We start from the raw sequence: 23625 nt of genomic DNA on the forward strand, positions 1-23625 counted from the left end.
TACACGTTTCAATATTTATGGAAACTGGCGCTTTTTAGGTCGCTTATCCCACGCAGATCCTGTGCATTTACTGGTCGTGGCGCTCTTTACCTAGAGTGGTTTGCTCGGAGCCTACCTTGTCTTTCCCTCTTCCTTTGCATTTGCTCAGTCCTGTCTTCTCTTCACCTTCATGCGCAAGAGGTCCCTCTATGTTGTCTTCTCCTCTTCCTTCAATGGGGAACTGTGCAATACTCATTTCTCTTGGGTAGGTCTTTTGAATGAATATCTTATATTTATTCAGGTTTTTCATCTTACCATAAAAGGAGTGCATTTCATTTTTGCAGTCTTACCATAATTGCAATGAGGACATGCCAACACACCCTTATACTACAACATGGGAGGGGGAACCTTAGAGGCGAGGCTTGGAATCTTTAACAATGGTGTTCTTAGGACATTTGATTCAAACTTTCCACTCCTATAGGAGATCCTAAATGCTTGTGCTCTCTTTGCATTCACAAGCTTTACCTCTCTTGACATGTTATCTTTATTTAGTGTAGGACAAACATGAACAACCTTGCTATAATCTTGAGTGGAAACGCAGGGTGGCTTGAGGAGACACTATCTAGCACCCTGCTATGAAGACCCAACCTTCAACTATTTTAAGTTGCCTCGATATAAATATCCAATGTAGGTTTAGTGATTCTTACAACAAGAGTTCTTTTAAAAGTTTTTTAAATATATAATTGATTGGGTTACCCCTAGAATATTTTTTTTGGGGGGAAAAGTGCCAACTTTGACTAAAAACGTTTTTAAAATATATAATTGATTGGGTTTAACCCTAGAATGTTTCTTTTGGGGGAAAAAGTGCCAACTTTGACTAAAAAGAAACCAAAATTTGTGGTTGTCCAAGCTCAGCAAACTATGTAAAAGTTCATTGAGGCTCAGCCTCGCCAAAGAGTCACATTTGTTCACAATCCTTCCCAACTCGAGTAGGCACTTTCCCAATAAGTTACTCCATCTTGCTTAAATGCCAAATCATTGCGGAGAGTTTGGATGGCTAGCAAAACTCCGACCCTTACTTATTGGCAACACATAGCCTAGGTAAAAGGTAACACACAGCCCCTCGTATCTCCCAGAACCACCAATGTAGTGTGAAGGGAGAACCATCCTATTAGGCCTGTCTTTTTTATTGCTTACGAAATTGTGAAACACTCTTCTCAGCACCAAACAGCCCCAGATCAGATGTACAGTGTCTTTCATACCATTGCCTGCAAAGTGGGTAGAAGGGATGACATTGGACCATTTTTCATTCGACCCCTAAGATAGACTACTGTTCCACAGGTTATTGATTGAGTTGTTTCCACTACTTCTCAGATCTTCTCAATTCCTATTTATTGTTAAAGGCTAGGATTAATAAATGATTGTCCTGCCTTCAGACTTCTATAGATGGATCTATCTAGCAATGATTTTTCTAAGCCTTGCAAAGCCCATTGACTATAGATTAATCTTCCAGTCGGTAGAAGGGACACAATCTGTAGGCCACCCATATGAGATGTTAGCCAACATTTCATTGAGTGTGAGGTCTCCCTATCCGAAAGGGAATATTGATCCCTTAAAACTAGATGGATTTCCAACTGGCTCCCCTAGCATCCCAAAGATGAATCCATTGCTTAATACCCTTTCTATGAAGGGACCTTGTTGCAACAACATCAAGCCACACAAGTGCTTTTCCCTACACTGATACCCTAACTCCACTAGAGACCCTCTACCAAGCTAGCATCCCCTCTCAGTGCTGTTCGGCCTTTCCATCTCATCAACGAACGCAAGTGTTCCATGTTTCACCTAGACCTACCAACAAATCAAAGCCAGATATTTTAAATGGGAACCAAGAGCACAGTCTGTCATACTATGTCATCTCTTTCTAGGTACCAGGTCTCTCTTCCTTTGGCATTTTCCAAAAACCACCGACAGCAAACTACCCATGGAGCATGAAATAGGAACATCAGGAGTAACTATTTGCCAAGCAATGCTACATTTTGAAGATCAATATCAAGGGCACCCAAGCCCCATGGGGCTTTAAGTACTTTCATTGCAACCCAAGGGATGTAATGCCACTCCCTATTAATAGGCCATGTTCTTTGCCCAGATGAAGGTCCTAAGCATCTTTTCAATATCTAACTTGCGACAGTTCTTGAATCACCAAAGTGTAGCTGCCAACACATGCTTCATGATGACAACCCTCACATACCACCCCAAAGCTCCACCATGCAAGGCTCGCCTTCTCTTTGAACCAATCAAACCTTTACCTCAGGGTGATGCCAACCCGCAAGGGGGCTCCTAAATATGTGGCAACCGTGTCTGTCAACCCATTTCACTGGTAAAGCATCGATGCGAAGTCTGTGTGAAGAGACCCAGAACTGCCCAAGAGAGATCCTCATCGAGTGGGGTAGGTGAAAATCCCCTTGCTTCATATGTAGGGTAGCAGGCCTTTTGCAGCTTTCATCTTGAAGCTCTTCCACTTCTTGGCTGCCGATGGGGGCTACAAGGTAGTTCCAAGGGGTTAGCAGTCACAAGGTAGAGGGATTGATTTTAGATCTGTGCTGATCAACCAGAACTTTGAAGAAGATGAGGGAGGAGAAGACGATGCCAATGTACAAGCATCAGGACTAGCTTTGCAGCAGTAGAGATTTGTATACAATTTCCGATTATCGGCAGAAGCAAAGAGTTAGCGCAGGCCACAGAAAGTCCTTCCCAGTGTGTTCGGCAAGAAATATTTCTATAACTATACTCTCATTTTCTTTCCTGCTGTCTCTTTTTTGTCTACGGTATGCCTAGCGCCGCAGATGCTTTGGTCTTATGAGACACGTATCAAAGTCACAGTTATCAGAAGGATTAGAATAGGCCAACGACGGAAAACCTTTATTGGACTTGCGCGTAGCAGTGCCTCACATGGCTCATCCTAGGGGGTTTCAGAATGGAATGAGGAGGAATGAGATTGTATCCATCTAGCACCCTTCCACCACCATCACGCCTGAATTAGAGAGAAGCTAGAAGCCCATCACGCCCATGTTGAGGAGATCAACATTATGGGTGCCAAGAAGGACCCACCTATCTACAAGAAAAAAAATAGCAGCATCAAAGGTGGAATCCGTGAGCTCAAGGACTGCCTAGGAAAGAACTTCATCGCGATCCGTAGCTATAGGATTGTGGATGCAATCAAGAGTAGAAGAAACAACGAAATCCCTCGCCGAGTATTGGTACCAAAATTCGCCATAGCTCCTTTTCGTCTGGTCAGGTTCTTGGTTAGAAGTCCCTCTTTCCAGACAGAAAAAGCGAAGAGGAAGGTACTACAATCTCCCACCTCAAAATCGAGAACCTGCTCAGTGCTCAGCTTCCTTCATCCCCATAGAGGCCAATTGCTATAGATTGGACTGAGAGCTTGAGATCTGCTGGCTATGTCGGAGGTGGAAAGGCCCCTTTTGCTGTGCTCTGAAGCTCAAATTGAGGAGAAGCCTGAAACGAGGGATGTAAAGCATTGCATGCTCAAGGAATCCAGGGAAGGGGAAGCCTTTGATAGATCCACATTAGCGTTCGAAGAGGAAGAAGTGGAGAGGGTGTTGATTTAGCAAGAGGGGATCGTGGAGGATGGGGAAGAAGGAGATGGCGAGGAAGATGGAAGAGGATTAGGAGGGGATTTCAAAAGTGGCAGCCCATTAAAGGGCCATTAAATTTTGGCAACAAGATTTAGCAAGATTTAGCAAGATTAAGATAAGATTGCATGAGCTATCACCTTCGTAGCTTGTAGAGAGCTTGTAACCGTGTTATTCATATATCATTTTATTCCATAATTCAAGAATATTCTCACAATATTGCACAACCTAGACATCATGGTTGGATTGATTTTGCGATTGCATCCTCGACAATTCTTCCCCTATGGTTGATAGTGAATGGGAGAGGACTTGTGAGAACGTTCTAAAACAAGATGGCCTCATGGTTGAATTTTATAAGGGATTTTGGCATGTCATTTAGGACGTTTTGGTTAGTATGCTTAATTTTATGTGTTACAATGGTGTTCTATTAGAAGACATAACTAATGATTTGAGTTAGTAGACAGAGATGTGATGGCCATCAGGGAGGCACCAAGGTTCCAACTGAGGCAACAATGAGCCTTACAACAGTGGCTACCTCTCTAGCCAAGAGCAGATCAAGTTCCCTCTCATTGCTCTATGCCAGCGGGGATGAGGCACACTACAAAAGAGGAGGAAAGGGAGGAGTAGGGCAGGGTGAGACAAAGGTCTCTTGTAGAGCAATGGATGCTAGGGCCTAGCCAAAGAAATGAAACTTCATGACCGATGATGCCAAATAGATTCTGAACACAAGAGTCGCATTGTCATTGGTGTAGAGACAATAGAGGGAAGAGGATGGAGATGTAGGCATTTAGCAAATATAGATTCCACCCCATAAGATTCATAGCTTGTAATGGGTGGAATCAATGCCAAAAATTAAAAATCTTGACAAGGCAATAGCAGATTGATGGCCAAAAGTACAGTGGACCAATGCATATTTTCCATAGTTTCCACGCACACTAAATATTTGTGAGAATTATTTTTCCCTTTCATAGGCATATAACCACGGTGGATGCCCCTTGGCCTCCTTTGCCCCACTCTCTCCTAGTCCTCCTAGCAACACCTTGTGCCTCCCCTCGCCTCGTGGAAATAGTAGCCCTCCTGGCGAGCATTTTCTCTTTGCCCTACAATGACCTCTGCTCATCCATTGCTTCAACTCGCCTAGCCATGTGGTTGCCCTGCTATCCACCAAGATTCCTAGCTATGGTGAAAGGGAGGTGGCTCAATGGGTTTCCTTGTGCCCCCCTCAACCCTGTGTACATTAGGTTAGCTACTTCTTGTTAAATTATGCTAGGTTTCATTATTACTATACATTGTGTTAATCGGAATAGCTTATGTTAGCTTCTGTTAAGCAAAAGTGCCAATACCTTAATGCCAATTTATGAAATTTAATGAGGATTGGTTTTAGGCATGTGAATTTTCTACTTAGAAAATGAAAAATATAGGTGCTTGAATCACTCTCATATCATCTACATTACAAGAGTTACAAATTCTCAACAAAACGCTCACAAAACGGTGCTTATTATGTCCGAGATACACTATGCAAAATAGTGCAAAACTACAATTAGGACCATTAAACAGATTTCTAGAACTTTGAAATCCAGAAACAAGATTTCTCTTCATGCCATGTTATGAATTGTAGTCATCTATATGTTCTATAAGTTGTACCATGAGACGCTATTGGAAAGATATTAGCCACCAAAAAATGCAGCCTTAATGTCATACCACACTCTTATACACTCCACCTATGTCAAGAAGATGTAGAATTCTTCACAATTGTTTAGACCAAAAGTAATGGAAAATAAGTTGCTTAAGAAGAATGCAACTCATAATAGATTGCAACAAAGAAAACAATCGAGTAGCCACATCTTCCAGTCTTCTACATCCCTTCATCATAAAATCAACATTTAATACATGACAATAATATAAATTATATATGCACATAGCTTATTGCATCACTGCATGTATGACTATAATATAACTGCATTTAGGACCTATGCTCCAATGCCATGCTACCACCTATGTACAACCACATCCATGACAACTTGGGGAGATTTTAGAATTGTCCTTCTAATAACTAATCCACCACTAGATGCCGCAAACAACAAGATGCCATTTCTAGGCATTTTTAGGCATTGTGTAGCATATGCTGAAAACAACAAGATGACATTTCTAGGCATTGTATAGCGTATATAATACCTCGAGAAAAGATATGGTCTAAAGAAGCTAGAAAGGGTCTTCTTTAATCTTTGAAGATACCATACATAAGAGCCTTCTTTAGCTCTCAATGTAGCAGACACAAGGGCTTATGTTCTCCTAACCTAGAAATAGTTTTATTATTTCATTTACTTTGAATTCATCATGTTTACCATATTCTAGTTCAAATTGTCACTGGTAGTGATGCTCTTGGTACTTGCTAATCTATAACTCTAGGCACAAGTGCATGAAAAACCCTCAAGCATAATGGGATTCTCAGTCAATGACAAATTCTCATTTTGCTTTTGATCCCTTGTTGCTATATGGATACTATATTTTCCCAAGTGGGAGAATCCTTTTGAATAGGGCTATCTAAAAATAAATACCTTACTTCTTTACTCTCACAGGTTTTATCCAATGGATTTAATTATAGGAGTGGCTCTCCACTATCTATCCTTTTTTAAATAATAGATCAATTGTTTGAGAGCCAGAAGGATCTTTACAAAGGCAGTGCTAAATAGACTGAGTAGAACTAAAGAAAATCAAGTATAAGAGGCATCAACTTCAAAAATACGCCTCCACCATTGATTCAATGCAATCCCTCTGTGGATAGAAAGAAAAAAAAAGAGAGTGACAAGATTTAAAAACTTCAAAAAATAAATTCAAGCATTCTAATCTCATCCTAATGAAAAGGCCAAAAAAGAGCAATAAAAAGAGAAAATTATAGCATCATAATCTCATCCTAATGCAAAGGCCAAAAAGAGCAATAAAGAGAGAAAAGGTTTTTAGAATTCTCTAGAATTCAAGAAAGCATAGTATCCTAATCTCATCCTAATGCAAAGGCCAAAAAGAGCAATAAAGAGAAAAGATTTTTAGAATTCTCTAGAATTCAAGAAAATGCAAGAGGAGTGCTTACTCATTTCAAAAGGAAAATGCCAGTAGTAGCATTTCAAAATGTCCCATGACATAAGCCACTCTACGCAAATATCCATGTCACATGTTGCAAGCTTCTAGATAATATTTAATATAAAATGCCCTTCTGTATATTAACCTTTGGGTATTAAATTACTTCCTTATGTATATATAAATCTATAAGTAATTGAATTAATAAAAACCCATCTGTTGAACTCACATGATAGGGTTACATATGACAAGTGACCCCCCCCGAGTTGTAAGCTTGGCTAATTATGGGTTGTACATAGATCGACTTACGATCGCCCGAGATCATCAATGCGACCATACTTATGAAGAGCTACTGAACTGATTAGTAGACCTGAAGAAAATGAACTTGCTAAGAAGAAGACAAAGAAAAAGGCCAAAGTGGATGATGAGGAATATGCTTCCTCTAAACCAGATAAGTTGAAGTCTACAATGAAAAAGGCCTTGAAGGAATTGGATTACCAAGGCAAGCCCAGTTCAAATGAGAAATGGTGCAATAAATGTTCTAGGTAAGGATACATTGAAGATGGGTGTCACACCAAGCATCTCAACACCTACACCAAATTTCCAAGTCATGATAATTCTAAATGTTGATATAATAAGAATCGCACTGCAGATATGCATCAGGCATCAAAGGAAGTCAAGCCCAAAGATAGACATCCATTGAGACCCAAGCAAGGCAAGGAAAAGCAAAAAGTAACAAAGATAAGAACCAAAGCCCATCACAGATTCATTGCTATGTCTCTGGCGATAATCATACAAAAGCTAGATGAAATTTATGGCAAGAGTATCTCAAATCTCTCAAGAATAATGCTGAGTGAGGGGAAGTTGATCCCAAGTGTCAAGCCATTTTGAAAATAGTATCTAACTTTGTAGAAGTTAATACAGTTACATGGTTGCAAGGTTCCATTATTAGCTCAAAGGAGGAACCACCAACCAAAGATGTCGACTAGAAGGTGAAGAAGCAAGTTGCATCTAAAATTTCTAGATAGAGAATTAAAGGGGAAATCACCAAAAGTTGACTTGGCCACCACCAAGGAAGCTCGTGTCAGTAAAACCAAACCCTTGGCAAAGCCTCATCAAGAAAATCTCGGCATGAGCAGAGTGCCATGGAAGATCCAAATCTAGAGGTGGTCAAAGCATGGGAGATCGTACATGACATGAAAATTAGTCTCACAATCATAAAATTACTTCGAATCCCCCCACACTATAAATAATTTTTCTTATAGAGCAACTCTTAGCTACCAAGGAAGTGGACTCTATCTTGACCATACCATCATCATGATACACTAGTGGTCAAGAATTCATTATCATCACTATCAAGATCAAGAAATAGAATGTATCTAATGTGATCATGAAGGGCGGTTCTGAAGTCAATATTAACTTGGATGCTATTGTGAGGCATCTAAAGCTTTAAAATCTCCATTTGGAGTATGCATGGCCAACCAAAGACTTGTTGAGCCAATAGGTACACTTCCAAATGGTGTGCTTACTATTCACCATTTGGGGAGTCCATTACATAATCAATTTGATTATTACCCCAATGAAAAGAATGCCTGCCCGTTACTATTGGATAGACCTTCGCTGAAAGTGTACTATTGGATAGACCTTCGCTGAAAGTGTACTATTGGATAGACCTTCGCTGAAAGTGTTAAGGTTTTGTATGATTGGGGTACTTTAATAATGAGTCATGACTATCGAGACTAAGTACGATTTTCTACCAGCCCAAGTAAGGTACCAAGTATCTATTTCCCTATAGACTTAGAAGTAAAAGACGAGTTTCCATAGGATGTTAAAACTCGGCTCATGGAAATGCAAACTTTTCATGTGGGAGAGTTGGACATACTCTAAATCTAGGTGATCACCTCACCTTGGCAATTGTGAGGCATGCATACTTGGCAAGCAATCACGAAGGTCTTTTCAGTGGCAAGTGCCTATAGCTAGTCATCCTCTTGAACAAGTACATACAAATATATGTGGTCCAATGCCTATATCTTTAAAGGGTGGTATCTATTACATGACTTTTATTGATGCATTTAGTAGATGGACCGATGTGTATTCCCTAAAGTAGTGTTCAAAGGCATTTCAACACTTTGTTGACTATCAACGCATGGCTGAGCTTTAGACCAGAGCTTTAGACCAGCCACAAGCTCAAAATCTTAGATCCAATAATGGTGGGGAGTATATCAATCATCCTTTTCAAGATTATTGTAGTTGGCATGGCATCATTCGCGAGCTTACAAATACTTACACTCGTCAGCTCAATGGAGTTGCAGAGGGGAAGAATCGCACTACAAATAATTTTTCATGAGCCATGTTATCAAAAAGTAAGTTGGATCCCACCTTTTGGACAAAAGTTGTACAAACTGCCATTTATATACATAACTATCTTCCTATTGCATCTTTCCAAATGCAACTCCTTACGAGCTATGGCATGGTTGCAAACCAGATATCTCTTCTCTACTATTTTTTGGATGTCTTGCCTTTGCTAAAATTCCTTCCTCACAATGTTCCAAGTTTGATCCTTGTAGCTCCAAAACCATCTTTGTTTGCTATTTGGTACATCAATCTGTTATAAAATTTGGGATCCAATTCGCCATCAAATGGTTCTCAATACTGATGTTGTCTTCTTTGAAGATACCTTTCCAAGGACTAGTGATGCCTGTTCTCTGGATTTTCTTGATGAAGAACCACCTTGTCGAGCCCTTCCTTGTACCAATGCACTCAATGACATTTGTCTTGTAGATCTCACATCCTATCCTCTTCTATCCTTCTCTAATGATGTAGATCTCCCTTCCTCAATTGCCACCTCAACATCTATAGATAGTTCCAACCCTGCTAGTCCAACTCCTCTCATCATCAATTTGCCATTAGATGTGCTTTCCCTTTCTTATGATTCCTCTTCTACTCTTCACGACCCCGTTGTGACCTCCTCTCCTCATGTTGCATCAACATTGCCTCTCGGTCACACACCGACCCATCTGCTTCCACAAATGATCCTGCTACTTATGCTTTCCATTTTTCTCGTATCTATCGCAATGTCAATGTTCTAGATGCCGCTGATGTTCTCGAAGCAAAGCCGAAACCTCAACCGGATTTCTTCCACGTCGTACCTAAAAGACTTCTCTCAAAATTATTGGAAATGCCCAGTTTTACTATGCTGTAGAATGCTCGTGGCTTCAAGCTCAAACCTGTTATCAAATTGATCACAAGAGTCTTGATTCCACTTCTTATCGAGAGGCTATCATTCACCCCAATGTTACTCATTGGAAACGAGCTATGGATGAAGAATCCCTCATTCACAATGCTACTTGGAGTCTTAGTGACCTACCTTATAGGTCGCACCTCCATTCCATGTAAATGGATTTTCAAATGCAAGTATCACGCAGATAGGACTCTTTCCAAATATAAAGCTCGTCTTGTAGCAAAAGGGTACTCACAAGTCGTTTGCATCAATTATCTTCAGACATTTTCTTGCGTGGTCAAGCTTACTATCATTCGGGTTTTCTTGCTACGCAGTTCATGTCGACCTTGACATCCGTGAGATGGATGTCAAAACCACCTTTTTATATGGAGACATCACTGAGGAAATTTACATGACACAACCACCGAGCAACCACCTGGGTATGTTGACTCAGCTCATCCTACACAAGTTCGTTGCACATTATGCACAGCTGAGGAACCTGCTCTGGTGGTTGCGTAATGACGAGGTGGAGGCAGTGTGGATGGATGCGCTCTTCATCACTTTGGAGAGAAGAGCGTCGAGATTGGGCCAATGGGCAACTACTACAGCAAAAGCCAGGGATGCTACGTGCTTCCCCATGACATCGGCCAAAATGCCCTCTTTCTGCCACAACATCTTTTGGAGATGTCATCTAAACGTGAACAAGAGAGATGGATTCCGTTATGGTTTTATCGTGTGTGGACGCTTCAGGAGTTCCTAATATCCAAGAATATCAACTTCTTGGTAGGTGACCTCCTGCCGTCTAGTAGCATAAACAAGATCAATGAAGGACTAGAGAGAATAGATGGTGACACATTCGTGGAGAAAATTCGGGTTTGTCGTGAATGTAAATGCAGAGCCCTAATGAAGGAAGCTGGCTCTAGCATCTATTTTGTTGCCCCTAAAATGTAAATACGATTGCTACTCCTGCTATCAAATAGCCAGCGGGGTGGACGTTCAGCATATGTTGCTATTGTGAGTTTGGTCCATAGAAATGCCAAAAAAAAGAAAAAGAGTTTGATCCTTGGGAGGTTTTGTATCTATCGTGCTCACGGAATTGCAGCGAGGGGCATGAGGAGGATCGGATCCTAAGTATCTTGGGGTTGCTGGGAGTGGATGGCAGCAGGCAGCTGAGGACGAGGTTGAGCTTGATGGGGTGGATCGTGGATGTAGGCCGCCATGACCACAACTTAGCATTTGCACTTTGCGCATACTAAGCAACAATACCTTCATTCAGGAACCGGGCCTATCTTGGGCATTGAATCTAACGTCTGCCGCCACGGAGAGCACCTCGTTAAATTCGTATTATTCCCTGACCCAAATTTGCAAGGCTATTGAAGTAATCCGAGTAAACCGGTGAGGCATCGCTATATCCACCAATTTGATTCATGCTCGCCTCCGATTCCAAAGCAGTAGGTCTTGGTGGTTGCCGTCACTTTCTTGGACAATTGAATCATCGTTAGATCCTATTAACCACGAACACCAAAAAAAAAAAAGAGGACACGTGGCAACTTGGAGGAGAAGAGCCTGCCACATGTCACAAAGAAGGAGCTCTTAGATGAAGGCTTGGAGGGGGGAGGAGGTGCGAAAGACAAGATGCAGGCTTTGGGGAGGAGGTGAAAAGACAAGAGGCGGCTTTACGGGCAAGGAGGAGATAAAAGGACCAATGGAATGGAGGAGATGGAAGGTCACCTTCGGGAGGAAGAAGGAGATGGAAGGTTAATGGAATGAAAGGAGGAGATAGAAGGTCTCAGAGCCATGGGTTAAGAATTAGCCAAAATTTCAAAATCCAATCCAAGTATGCAAGGTGAATTGATTAGTAATTTAAGAATCAAATATCCACCTTCAGATGGGGAGTGGTTGAGGATAGTCATGCATCTTTGCTCATGCAAAGCACGGGTTCAATACTCGTAAATTTCAACTCATCGCGCTTGCCTTGCAACGATGCCTGGTAGATAGCTCATCTAAAGTTCGACATATGGATTATCCCTTTGGCATCATTCATCACAAGCAACAATCTCATGGCTATGCTTTGCATTGGAGAAACTCCTTTAAACCTTCATAATCTTGGTAATCTTACTTGTACAACTCTAGAGATTAAATCGTGTCAATTCAAGAAGGATTGTGTGGTTCGTGGATTCGGGATGGAAGTGCCACGCGAGTATCTCCTCAACACATGTGAAATTCGACATTGACATGCGCATCGGTGATGAATTGTCATGCCTCGTGAGTCATGTCTCTGATGTACCATTCGAGTCCTCGGGGGGGCAGGGGGGCACTATATAAAACCTCCATATAGCACGTGTAGACCCCTACCTATGGATTTTGATAACCTATATACACCCCGTCTATAAATTTTGAGATGATTAAAGTATCCCTTATGTATGAAAATTTTCACTTTTTGAACTTAAAAATGCCTTATACATATGTATATTTTTTGTAACTCGATAAAAATATAAATCCCCTTTCATTGATCGCACGTGCTATGTTACATATTCTTAGTAACCCCCCTAGGACCATATAACAGAAACAACTATTCAACCCTCTTTTGCCCTTCCCCCCTAAGTAGTAGTTAAAGTGAGGAAACTATGAAAGTGTTCACTTTTTGAACTTAAAAACCCCTTATACATATGTATATTTTTTGTAACTCCATAAAAATATAAAACCCCTTTCGTTGATCGCACGTGCTATGGAGGTGCTATGTTACATATTCTTAGTAACCCCCCTAGGACCATATAACAGAAACAACTATTCAACCCTCTTTTGCCCTTCCCCCCTAAGTAGTAGTTAAAGTGAGGAAACTTGAGTCTAGCTCCTTTGACTCCAAGTCTAAAACTCAATGTCCCTTCAATCTTATCAATATGAGTTGATCCATTGCTAGCTCTAATCTATGGAACTCTCAAATCTTATAATATGAGTTGATCCATTGCATAGCTCTAATCTATAGGACTTTCTATTTCATAAGCATTCTTTTTAAATCAAATTATAAGTTCATTTATTATTTAGTATCAAATTGCTCCTTCTATGGGATATAGCCTTCGATATGTTAATGAATTATGTAGCTTTCAATATGTTCACCATAAATACATTTCTATAAATTTACCTTAACTTTTAAAACCCCCTCCATTGGAACCCACATGGTATACTTACATATTTTAAAGTAAACCCTTGAGTGTGTAAACACTTTTTTCTTTCATTTTTGGTAATCCTTAATATTACTCATTTCCACCATGCGCTACAAAAGCAATGCCTATAAAATGAGGTGAAAACCACCATGCACTACAAAAGCAATGCATGTCTATAAGAGACAAGATGTGAAGATAACAATAATATAATAGGGAAAAGGATGAAAATATGAAATTACATTCCATCAGGTGGTGACATAAAGACAATATCCTCCAAAGTGATCGCTTGTTGTACAAGAAATCCATTAAGTGAATTAATAGTGCCATCTATAAAATGCAATTTCTTTTGACCTTTGTGATTTTTCTCGACATAAGCAAGAAGACGAAAGCATTGTATCACTAGATCAAAGACTTGTTGCAGCATAGGATGCATGTTCTCAAGTGAAAATGTGCTTTTAAGTCGGTGAGAGGCTACCTGAGTATCTTTCTCTTGCAAATCCACACTTTGTTCCACTATACTATCATGAACTATATCCGAAGGAGAGAAATCCACTTGTAACTCAATGGACACAAGTGTATCCTGCACTGACAGGGCCTGGAACGGATTTAACAGGAACTGAAGGAGACGGTGAGATGATCTCTTTTCCTAGTCTAGGGTGTACCCTTCTCCATTCTCTTTTTGTTGTCTTCAGCTATTGCACCTTATCTAGGGTAGAAGCCCGAGGAATAGAGAAAGAGCTGTTCACAATAGCATATTGATGTGATTGTAAAGGGCAGCTCCGAGCAACATGACCAATTTGTCTACACTTGTAGCACTCATTTGGGAAGGAAGAAAAAGATAAAGGAATGTAAAGTGGATGCACAAGGCCATAATCAATATCCAAGCATGAAGGAACAGGCTGCTCCATATCCCATAAAATGCAAATTTGGATACCTCTGCTCAGGACTAAAAAATCCCTCTTGGGAAGATAAAGAACTCTCCCTAAAAGAGCTTCAATAGATGAAATAAGAGGGAGAAGAGGTATCGGCAAGGCCTTTAGAGTGACGCAGATAGGATAAAAGCGTAGGAGATTGTTGGCAGGGTCAAAGAGAGGATAATATAAGCAAAAAACTAGCATCATGGCCCCCCACCTTGATGACCAAATCATAAACTGTATCTAGATCAACACAACAAGGAAACTAAAAGCCCTTGCCAAGGAAAATGAAAGAGTCGATTTTATCCATTTCCAAAGCCATTGTCAACCAAGCTCGAAGCCTCAGGGGATCACTAAGAAAATGTAAGATAGCCCATGCGATCAACAAAAGGGATTTCATACATGAGGGGTTTTGTAATTCAAAAAATGAAAATTCTCATACATAAGGGATACTTTAATCATCAAAAAATTTATGGAAGGGGCCTATATAGCTTCTAAGAATTTATAAGTAGGGTTTTTTTTAATATCCCTTGATCGCACCTGCTATATGGTATTTTTACATAGTGGACCCCCAAGTATATGGTGTGTAGAATGCACCAAGTGAAATAGAGGAGAAATACAATTTAAAATAGAGGGGACCAAGGGAAATAGCACTATACACTTCCTCATGCTATTTTCTCAAAATCTTTAGAACCATAGATGTGGTACTTTTCTAAGACCTCTCTCATTGAATCTGTTATAGTTTTTCCACTAATTTCACTTTTACCGTTACGCATGCCTTTGGAAAAATTAAAGAATAATATTCCCTTGTGAGAACCACATGCTTATCAATGAACCTTCTTGTCTTCTTAATTACATGTGCAATATTATTGCCTTAAAGCCTAACTGATCTCCGTGTCCCTCGTAAACGATCGAGATTGGAATCGAACAACATTATCAAACACAAGTCCTACCACTAAGCCTGTTCAAAAGATGTAAACTAGCTGTAACTGGATGATCGAGGACAGTGCTCATTGAGATGCATTGGAGCTAGGCAAAGACACATATGGCAATACTTGTGCATGCTAATCATGATCCATGCTGAAAATTGTTGGTTTTGAGGGTAGTGCTAAGCTCTCTGATTCGCCACACAGCATTCCGAACACTTGTGACATGGCTGGCCTGGCTTGCGGTATCGTTTGGGTGCAGAGGAGAGCTACATGTACAGTTCGGATTACCTCGCCTGCATTCACCTTGCTGTTGTGCTCTAGCTTAGGATCTAGAATTTGCAGTTGTTGCTGCCTTTCGTATGACCTCCATGTCTGGATGCGTATATAAAGAATTCAATTTGCTAGTTTCCAACAAAACCGTCTTCTATTCAGCAGTGAAATAAGCATGAATATAATACTGCTAGATAAAAGTCATTTTCTCTACCTATTTGCACGTCAGTAAGAGCCTCACCCATTCCAGTAAGTGTTGTCTTTCTGGTGCAAGTCGTTGGTCGATGATTGACCTACCACTCACAATCTCAAGCGCAACTAAACCAAAACTGTAAACGTCGACTTTCTCCGTCAATTGGCCATTGATGGCATACTCTGGTGCAAGATAGCCCCTTATGACAAACACAAATCATATGTCAACAAAGCATCGACAAGCCGATTGGTTCTCAATTAAGAGTTCTAGTATTCTTAAAGAACCTCATGTAGCAATGTAAATCAACTTACAGAGTTCCAGCTACTCTTGTTGTGAGGTGAGTGACGTCGTCTCCAAAGAACCTTGCTAAACCAAAATCTGCAATCTTTGGCTGCAGATTATTATCCAAAAGAATGTTGCTCGCCTTTATGTCCCTGTGAACAATTTTGACATGCGAGTCTTCATGAAGATACCATAACCCTCTAGCAATGCCAGTAATAATCTCAAGTCGAGACCGCCAATCCAGTGCAATTGACTTCCCAGCATTATCTACATGAATTACGAGCATCAACATACTGGAAAAAGAAAACACAAATTGCCATTGACTCTAATATGAGCCTTGAAAACCCTTATGTTAAATCTCATAAAAACGATCCCAATGCTAGCCTTCATGCGAAGGCCACTCATCAAAGTTCCTACAGATCCTAGCAGATGTTTTTGGGCTGCTGCAGCTTCTTTCGGGAGCACGGAAAAATTATTACCACGCACTAATGAAACCTTGCTGGACTAGATAGGTTGTCTATCTTGGCATAACAGACAAGCTTTTGTCAAAGGTACTCATGCACATGATGCACTTATTACCAAATAAGTGTAAGTCTAGGCTCCGATATGGAAGGTACTCGTAAACTAAAAGTCTGTTTGATTCGTCCGTACAGCATCCAAGCAGTTCGATCAGATTTCGATGTTGTACATTTGTAATTGCATTCACTTCATTCAAGAACTCTGTCTTTCCTTGATGGCTTCCGGAAGAGAGCATTTTGATTGCCACATCTTTTCCATCCTTGAGCCTTCCCTGGAGAACAAGGAAACGTTCATGAAGCATTAAGTGAGAATCATCTCAAAGATTTTAAATATTAGCAAAGATCGCATATATATGGACTTAATAATTGATTCAATTACTAGATGGGAGCGAAAATTGGCGTGTCATGCTACGTTTACGCAGTCGTTGTGTGGAATCTGGATGCTTATTCTCCTCCTCTGTTGTTATTATTGAAGCATAGACCTTCGAAAATTCCTATTTTAAGAGCATTCGATACTTAGTCTTCTCTTTAACAGTGCATTAATGCCCATACTAGTGTGTTACGAAGTTTATTAAGCACTCATCATCACACAGATGATAGCATTCCTTTCTTTGCCGTTGTCTCCTTAATTAGTCTCGAAAAGCTTTCGCATTGTGGAAAGAGATCAAAGTGAGCACTGAGGGGGTCCTTGTTATTTTTCTACTCTGCTGAACCGCGGTTAAATCGTCCACTATGAAGCACGTGGCAAAACGCATAAATGCTAAGAATCTGCTGATCATGCAGCCGTACCTTGAATACAGGACCAAATCCACCCTCTCCTAGCTTGTTTTTGGAATGGAAATCTTCTGTTGCTTTTCGAAGCTCTTCCATTGAAAATTTTGCTGCCCCATGCTGGAAGTTTTGATCTACACAGAAGTAGAAACTATCTTAATCACAACAAAAATTAGAAGAACGCCCTTTGTCGTGATCGTTTCCTTAACGTGAAATTGCACTTTTAAGATATCCAAAAGCGTACTTTAAAATTTAATTGATGTGAAAAGTAGTCTTAGAAAAAAAAAGGTGGCTGTAGAATTTTTTGAGACTCTAAGGAGCTGAGATTTAGGGCCCTGTGGGCACCTTTTTTCTCTGCCTTTGTTGTGGGCTTCCGTCTGCAAAAGACTACAAGCACTAAAGCGCCTGAGGCCGCTAGCAAAACACCCACCACTGTTGCCACAACTACTGGAATTTTCTTTGTTTTACTGTGCCCTGCAAGGAGATTCAAAACTTCCACGAATCACAATGGTGGTCGTCGACGCGGTCATGGTAAGAGGGAGAAGCTGCTGCCTTAAACTTGATCAAGACTTTATACATATCACAGCGATCCTTTTCGCAGGACACGACTCCTTACTCGTACAACATCATGAATTAGCTAGCTTGAGGGATTACCAGGCGGGGTTTTCATTCCCGATCCAGCAGAAGGGATCAACGGCGGAGTCGAGACAACGGGCGGCTGAATCGGTGGAGAAGCCGGTGCTAAACTTTGAGTTGTGTTGCTGAATAAGGGGATAGGAACGTCATCGAAATGGTAATAGCAGGTGACATAGTCGATTCTGCCAGCGTCAGCGTTCCCGCAGAGGGTTTTGTAGTGTGAATATTGAGAAAGGCAAGTAGCACATTGGGCTGGAGAGAGATATCCTAGGCATTGTGCAAGTGCATATGCAGAGTTGGAGCCACCTGTATCTTGAGAAGAAGCGTTGAAGCCATCATGTAAAGGGGCCGATTTTATGGTGGTGTTGAGGACGGAGGCGAGGTTTGATTGGAAGAGTGCGTGGCTATTGTTGGAGGTGGAGCAATTAGCTCTTACCATTGTATATTCAGGTACGTCGAGGAAACTGTAATTCTCGTACCGGACATAACAGCCCTTGAGCTGTATGCGCAGGCCGATGCTTGGACCGCAAACGCCGCCATTGAAAATGTACTGAACGCAAGAGGAGCAAGATGAGAAGGAGAGGTCTCCACGGCACTGATACATACCTTTGACATTGGAGACGTTATAGCTATAGTACAAGGAGGAGGAGGAGTGGTTGGTGAGGACGCTGAAGACGGTGTTGAGGCTAGCGACGAAGGCGGTGCTGACGAAGGAGCCGTTGAAGGATTGTGTTGCTGTGTTACAGAGGCCATAGACGAATTGGGTAATCTGCTGGATGGTTTGGGAGGAGGAGGGAGGAGAAAGGTGGGAGGAGGAGGGAGGAGAAAGGTGGAGGAGAAGGCTGAAGAGGAGGAGGAGATAGCTGAAGTCCGCCATAGCCATGCCGCTTATAGTGCAGCACGACGTGAACAGTGTTAGAGAATTTGAGTCTGCAGCCTTTAGCGAGCGCTGCTGCGGGAGATATGAGTTCCGTCAACAGGATACATACAACCCAGGAGAGAGATGCAGCCAGAATCGCCATACCCGCAACCACATCAGCTGCAGCATTAACCTGTGTATATACGTCGCTTAATAGAGATCAATTGAAGCTTCTCAGCTTGTAGCGAGCGCTGCTGCCGGAGATATTATCATGGAGAGAGGTAAATAAACAGAATCGGCGCCATAGCCAGAGCTGGCAATATCTCCGGCTCACGTAATTATTAACCCTTTGGTCAAACAGAATTGAAACTGCAGCTGCTTATAGCAAGAGCTGCTGCCGGAGATACTAGGTCGGAGGTCCGCCAACAAGAATGATGCGCCCATATACAACCCAGCCGAGAGATGCAGCCAGATTTGCTGTTGCCGTGGTACCACAACAGCAGCTACCGAGAGATTCATCCGGATTTGCCGACTCCATAGCCAGATCTAAGACATAAAAGCTGCTAGCAATCATGCGCAATATTCACGTGATTATTACTCTTTGGTCAAAAAAGCAGACGAGATATGTCCACCCCTCACAGTCATCGGTCCCCAAAACGTGTATGATGTGACTCGCCAAGTTCGTCCCAGTTTATCTGTCCCTCTCACCAAGTTTTCCTTCTTGTCCCCGACTTTAGAGCCAGGCAACCAAGTTTTTCCTCCAAAATCGAGACATATTCCCTCCCACATTAACATCTGAAACAAAAGAAACCAAGGGCTTTAGTGAAGACTACGCGGGCAGAAGCGTGAATTTCTGGCTCTCTTGCCACGTGTCTTTTCCTCTTTCGTCTTTCGGAAGCACGAACGTGTTGGTGGCCCGCCCTACACTTTGCTTGAAGCCTTCCAGGGTCTCCCGACATGCAGCATTTCCTGTTTGGCCTTCCGCATGGATCGTGTGTTTGTTGGCCTCCCCTACAAGTGGCCTCCTATTGTTGCATGCGGACAGAGATCTTTGCATGACGGTGAGTCATGCATGAGGGTAGTACTTTTCGAGCTCATCAATCCCATGTTCACAACGTGAGGCTGTGCTCAGATGTACACAGAGCTGCAGCTACCGACGCCTCTTGTGCCAACTCGGGAGATCTACTTTTTGCACTACTCCAAGCGGGTGGATGATCTATGGTTAGTGGTGGTTGTCTCAGTGGATAGCCCAAGAGGAAATCCACCTCCGCAGAGGAAATTGTGGAGATTGCAGAGATTGAAGTAGTGATTTTTGGATTCTTGATTTCGATGCAGGTTACGTGGACGAATTAGCACGTACAACACCTATTTCATTAATTTTGGACTTTTTGTGTTGTTTTTGGACGAAGCCCAAAAATCCTTCCCAAATGAAAACTTTACTTTATGAAAATATCCTTTCCAAATCAAAATTTTACTTTCTAAAAAGTTTCTTCCCAAATCAAAAGTTCACTTTGTGGCACTGTCATATTCACATAAAAATATTGTTTTTTCAATCTATACTTTTGCACCAACATGCAAGAATTTGAAATAATCCTATATTAGGAATTCTAGCTATATCTAAGTTATTTGTTAATTTAATTATTTTTAATATTTTTCCTTGACGTTTTTCCTTCCCAAATCAAAAGTTCACTTTGTGGCTCTATCATATTCACATACAAATATTGTTTTTTCAATCTATACTTTTGCACCAACATGCAAGAATTTGAAATAATCCTATATTAGAAATTCTAGCTATATCTAAGTTATTTGTTAATTTAATTATTTTAAATATTTTTCCTTGACGTTTTTCGTTGACGTGATAAATTTATAAATCCATGAAAGGAGACTTAAATATTTCATGAAAATAACATTGTCACTCGGCAATATGCACAAAATTTAACAAAACTTTTAATAAATAGAAAGAAGACATGATGCCATAAGACCAAAGAGGGATAATAGCAATTGTAGCTTTATGTATATGATTACATTGAGAGACGTTGCTCTTAGCTAGAGTCTTTATATCCAAAATGATATAGATTGAACATATGTTTACAATTTAAATTGTTGCTCTTAAAGAGCCTCAATTCGTGCCATCTGCATAATTTGACACCCCATTGTCTTATTGCTCAATGTCACGACAGTCCCTTGCCAGTTGCCATCTGCATAATTTGACCTAGGCTTGTCTTGCCAAGCTTGCCCCCTGGGTGCATTGACTCCCCATTGTCTTATTGCTCAATGCGATAGTCCCTTGCCAGGTGCCATCTGCATTAACTCCCTGTTGTCTTGCCAAGCCTTGACCCTTGGGTGACATCCAGTGCAAAATACAGGTGCCATCTACATTAACTCCCACAAGTTATCTTGCCAAGCCTTGCCCCTTGGGTGCATTGACTCCCCATTGTCTTATTGCTCAATGTGATAGTCCCTTGCCAGGTGCCATCTGCATTAACTCCCTATTGTCTTGGCAAGCCTTGACCCTTGGGTGACATCCAGTGCATATTTTGACTCTCATTTGACATACGAGGTGATGACTCTGATTATAATTGTCTTGGATTGGCTCCTTGCCTAGTACCCAAATAAAATCCTTCTGAATCAATGGACTTCAATACAAAGCTTTAATCATGGACATTCTTCATTTGCGCTATCTCCTTCTACTTCCTCCATGGCGAGCATCCTTAAAAATTCGTGTATATGCAAAATAGTTTGCTGTGGTATTTTTATTTTTCCTTCTACCTCATATCCCATGTGCTTCTTTGATTTCTTTGCCCTTGAATGCCAAGACACTATGATTGTCTCCGTCGAAACTTGAGAGACTGCTTCATCATTTGGGACCCACTCCTTCATTATACAATTAGTATATAATGTGTTGTTATCCATATTCTCCTTCCTGCCCTTTGGCTCATACCATACCGCTGTAAATGCTGTAGCTCTCCCTTGGTCATCTCTTTGCACATCAACTACTTTTGCAACCCAAAACTTCACATTCTCATATTCATCATCCGATGGCCGAACCACAACAAAACAATCAACCTCTATATCTACTTGTGGCATAAACTCTCTCTTCTTCGGTCCACAATATGGACGTGGGAGTAATGATACAAAATCATTTTCAAAGACTGGAGCTGGGCGCAAATCGTTATGAACATTTGGCCAAAACATATTGCATTCTTCCTTGACATCCTTTGAGCCTCGCATTCTCTCAAGGTCCTTTATTAAATTTCGTGTCTTGTTAATTACAGTGGTAGTGTGTTCTCTCCAAGTAGGCTTCGAATCAGGATATCTCTGGAGCATTTCCTCTTTGTATGTAATAAATGCTTTTAATCCATCTATTTCACAATTAGACCTCTCATTAAATTCTTGTATAGGAGTCCATGTTGGATACCTTTCCTTGCTGGGAATTGAAGTTAAGAGACTGTAAGGTTCTTCAGGTTCCCATTTTGTATCATGAGAATACTGTTGCCATTGCATTACGGGTTTTTCATCTTTTAAAAAAAAACGAAAGTAGTGTGGATTGGTATGACCTGTCAATGCATCACCACCCGTTTGTATGAAAGGTAGAATGAAGCTCTTCCAATCATACATTCTTTCGAGCCTCTCACATACTGTACTTTCCTTACGACCACCAACTTGCCTGCCACATCTTCTTACCAAGTCATCTATTGTCTCCACATCCTTGCATTTAAGCTCCCTTGAGACTGTGCTAAAAACCTGATCGATATCCTCATGTGTATGCCCAACATACAAAAATCCACATTCGACCTCATTGAAGATTCGATGAGCAACTAGCATGGAGCAGAAGGCAAACATAAGTACATTCTTATTTTCTCGCCAGCAATTATCAGCTTGTATTCTCAAAGTCGGTGGCAGGCGACCTTTTTCTGCATGTACATTGCGAATTGCCTTCATAATAGATGTTACAACTTGATTGCTATCATGTAGATGCAAGGAATCAATCCATATATCTGCAAAGAACTTAATTCCATGCACTAACACTCCACATAGATGTGTCTTTAGAAAGTGCTTTCCTTGTAATTTAGGTGGAGTGGCAACAAAACGAGGCAATGTTGTTGTATTCTGATCCATGCCATCTACAATAAGGCACATGTAGTCATCAGGATGCGAAATAGCTTGCTCCTTCCAAAATGCATATTTTTGTCTGGAATGTCGAATAAGGTCATGATGAGATTTTCGGTTTTTTTTGTATAATTCCCTTTGATTTGGACATGTTGCACTCTCAATCGCTCGCTTTAAATCATCACAGACATTGCACTTTGACATTTTTTGCCTCCTTGGGATTTTAACATATCCAAAGTTCTTCTTCCAAAGAGTATACAAAGTATGAGAAGAAGCTACAGCATCCCCTCTTTGCCTTTGCTTTTCTGCAATAGAGTCAAATACTTCGAGCTTTGTCAAGCCCATTGGAAGGTGCATTTCAGTGATCGCGTCACCGTTAGGGAGTTTGGTAGATATATGGGGTTGCATCACTGATTCTCAAGCATAGAAGGTCACAATTTTTATTGGCAAAGCATTTTCATGTATGAAGTCTTGTAAAATTGCTGCTGCCCTGACAGTTGAGATTCTTGATTTGGACCTTCCTCTATTACCGTGAATGCTAAATTTGTTGCCGCACTTTGCCTTGGTGACTAAATCCCAATATGTACCATGGGATAATCCAGTAATATTGCGATATGCCTTATTGCAAATCCTTTTTCCATTTACGAGAGGTTTTACCTTTTGTCTTGAACTTAGCCTTTTATTGCCATTCTGAAGAAAGCAAGAGAGACTTGTGAGAAGGTATTCATTTCTTTCGCTTCCCCTTCTTTGCCACACGTGTCCTCTACATTCCCTGATGTCTGTAAGATCAATGAAGCGCATACATCTTCGCTTGCAACATAGATATCCCAATGCATTTAACATGTTCTCCTCCTTCATTACTCTCTTCCTCTTTGGTTGCTTTTGTGGATCTGCCTGGATTCTCTTTCTCTTCATGCATATGTATGACCGTTTTCGTTCCTCGTGCACATTGTTATCTGTATTTATGCACTTCTTCTCCTCACATTTGTTTGTAACCAAGCATCCATGATTGGTCGTTGCATCCTTGTTCATATCACAATCAAAGTTAAATACTG

General features: G+C 41.0%; 1 protein-coding gene across 1 annotated transcript; it reads right to left on the minus strand.

Annotated features, from left to right (window-relative positions):
* Positions 1–14819: 14819 nt before the first annotated feature.
* Positions 14820–18938, minus strand: LOC147890136 (cysteine-rich receptor-like protein kinase 2). The gene is made up of 7 exons (XM_087390151.1): positions 17620–18938; positions 17311–17439; positions 16984–17099; positions 16256–16466; positions 15706–15943; positions 15443–15593; positions 14820–15303 (listed from the first exon to the last, which is right to left on the minus strand). The coding sequence occupies exons 1-7, from the start codon at positions 18482–18484 to the stop codon at positions 15067–15069; spliced, it is 1947 nt and encodes a 648-aa protein (XP_087246277.1). The 5' UTR covers positions 18485–18938; the 3' UTR covers positions 14820–15066.
* Between the last annotated feature and the right edge of the window lie 4687 nt (positions 18939–23625).

The sequence above is a fragment of the Dipteris shenzhenensis genome, chromosome 19, assembly GCF_047967505.1.
Source record: "Dipteris shenzhenensis isolate YYH24624 ecotype China chromosome 19, Dip_SZ_1.0, whole genome shotgun sequence".
Classification (NCBI taxonomy): Eukaryota; Viridiplantae; Streptophyta; class Polypodiopsida; order Gleicheniales; family Dipteridaceae; genus Dipteris; species Dipteris shenzhenensis.

Excerpts from the sequence above, each read along its gene's own strand:
- LOC147890136 (XM_087390151.1), bottom strand. The coding sequence starts at position 18,484 with ATGGCTATGGCGGACTTCAGCTATCTCCTCCTCCTCTTCAGCCTTCTC. Across the intron at positions 16,467-16,983 it reads GATTTGGTCCTGTATTCAAG|GGAAGGCTCAAGGATGGAAA; the intron begins GTACGGCTGCAT and ends CTTGTTCTCCAG. Across the intron at positions 15,944-16,255 it reads CCTAGACTTACACTTATTTG|ATAATGCTGGGAAGTCAATT; the intron begins GTAATAAGTGCA and ends TAATTCATGTAG.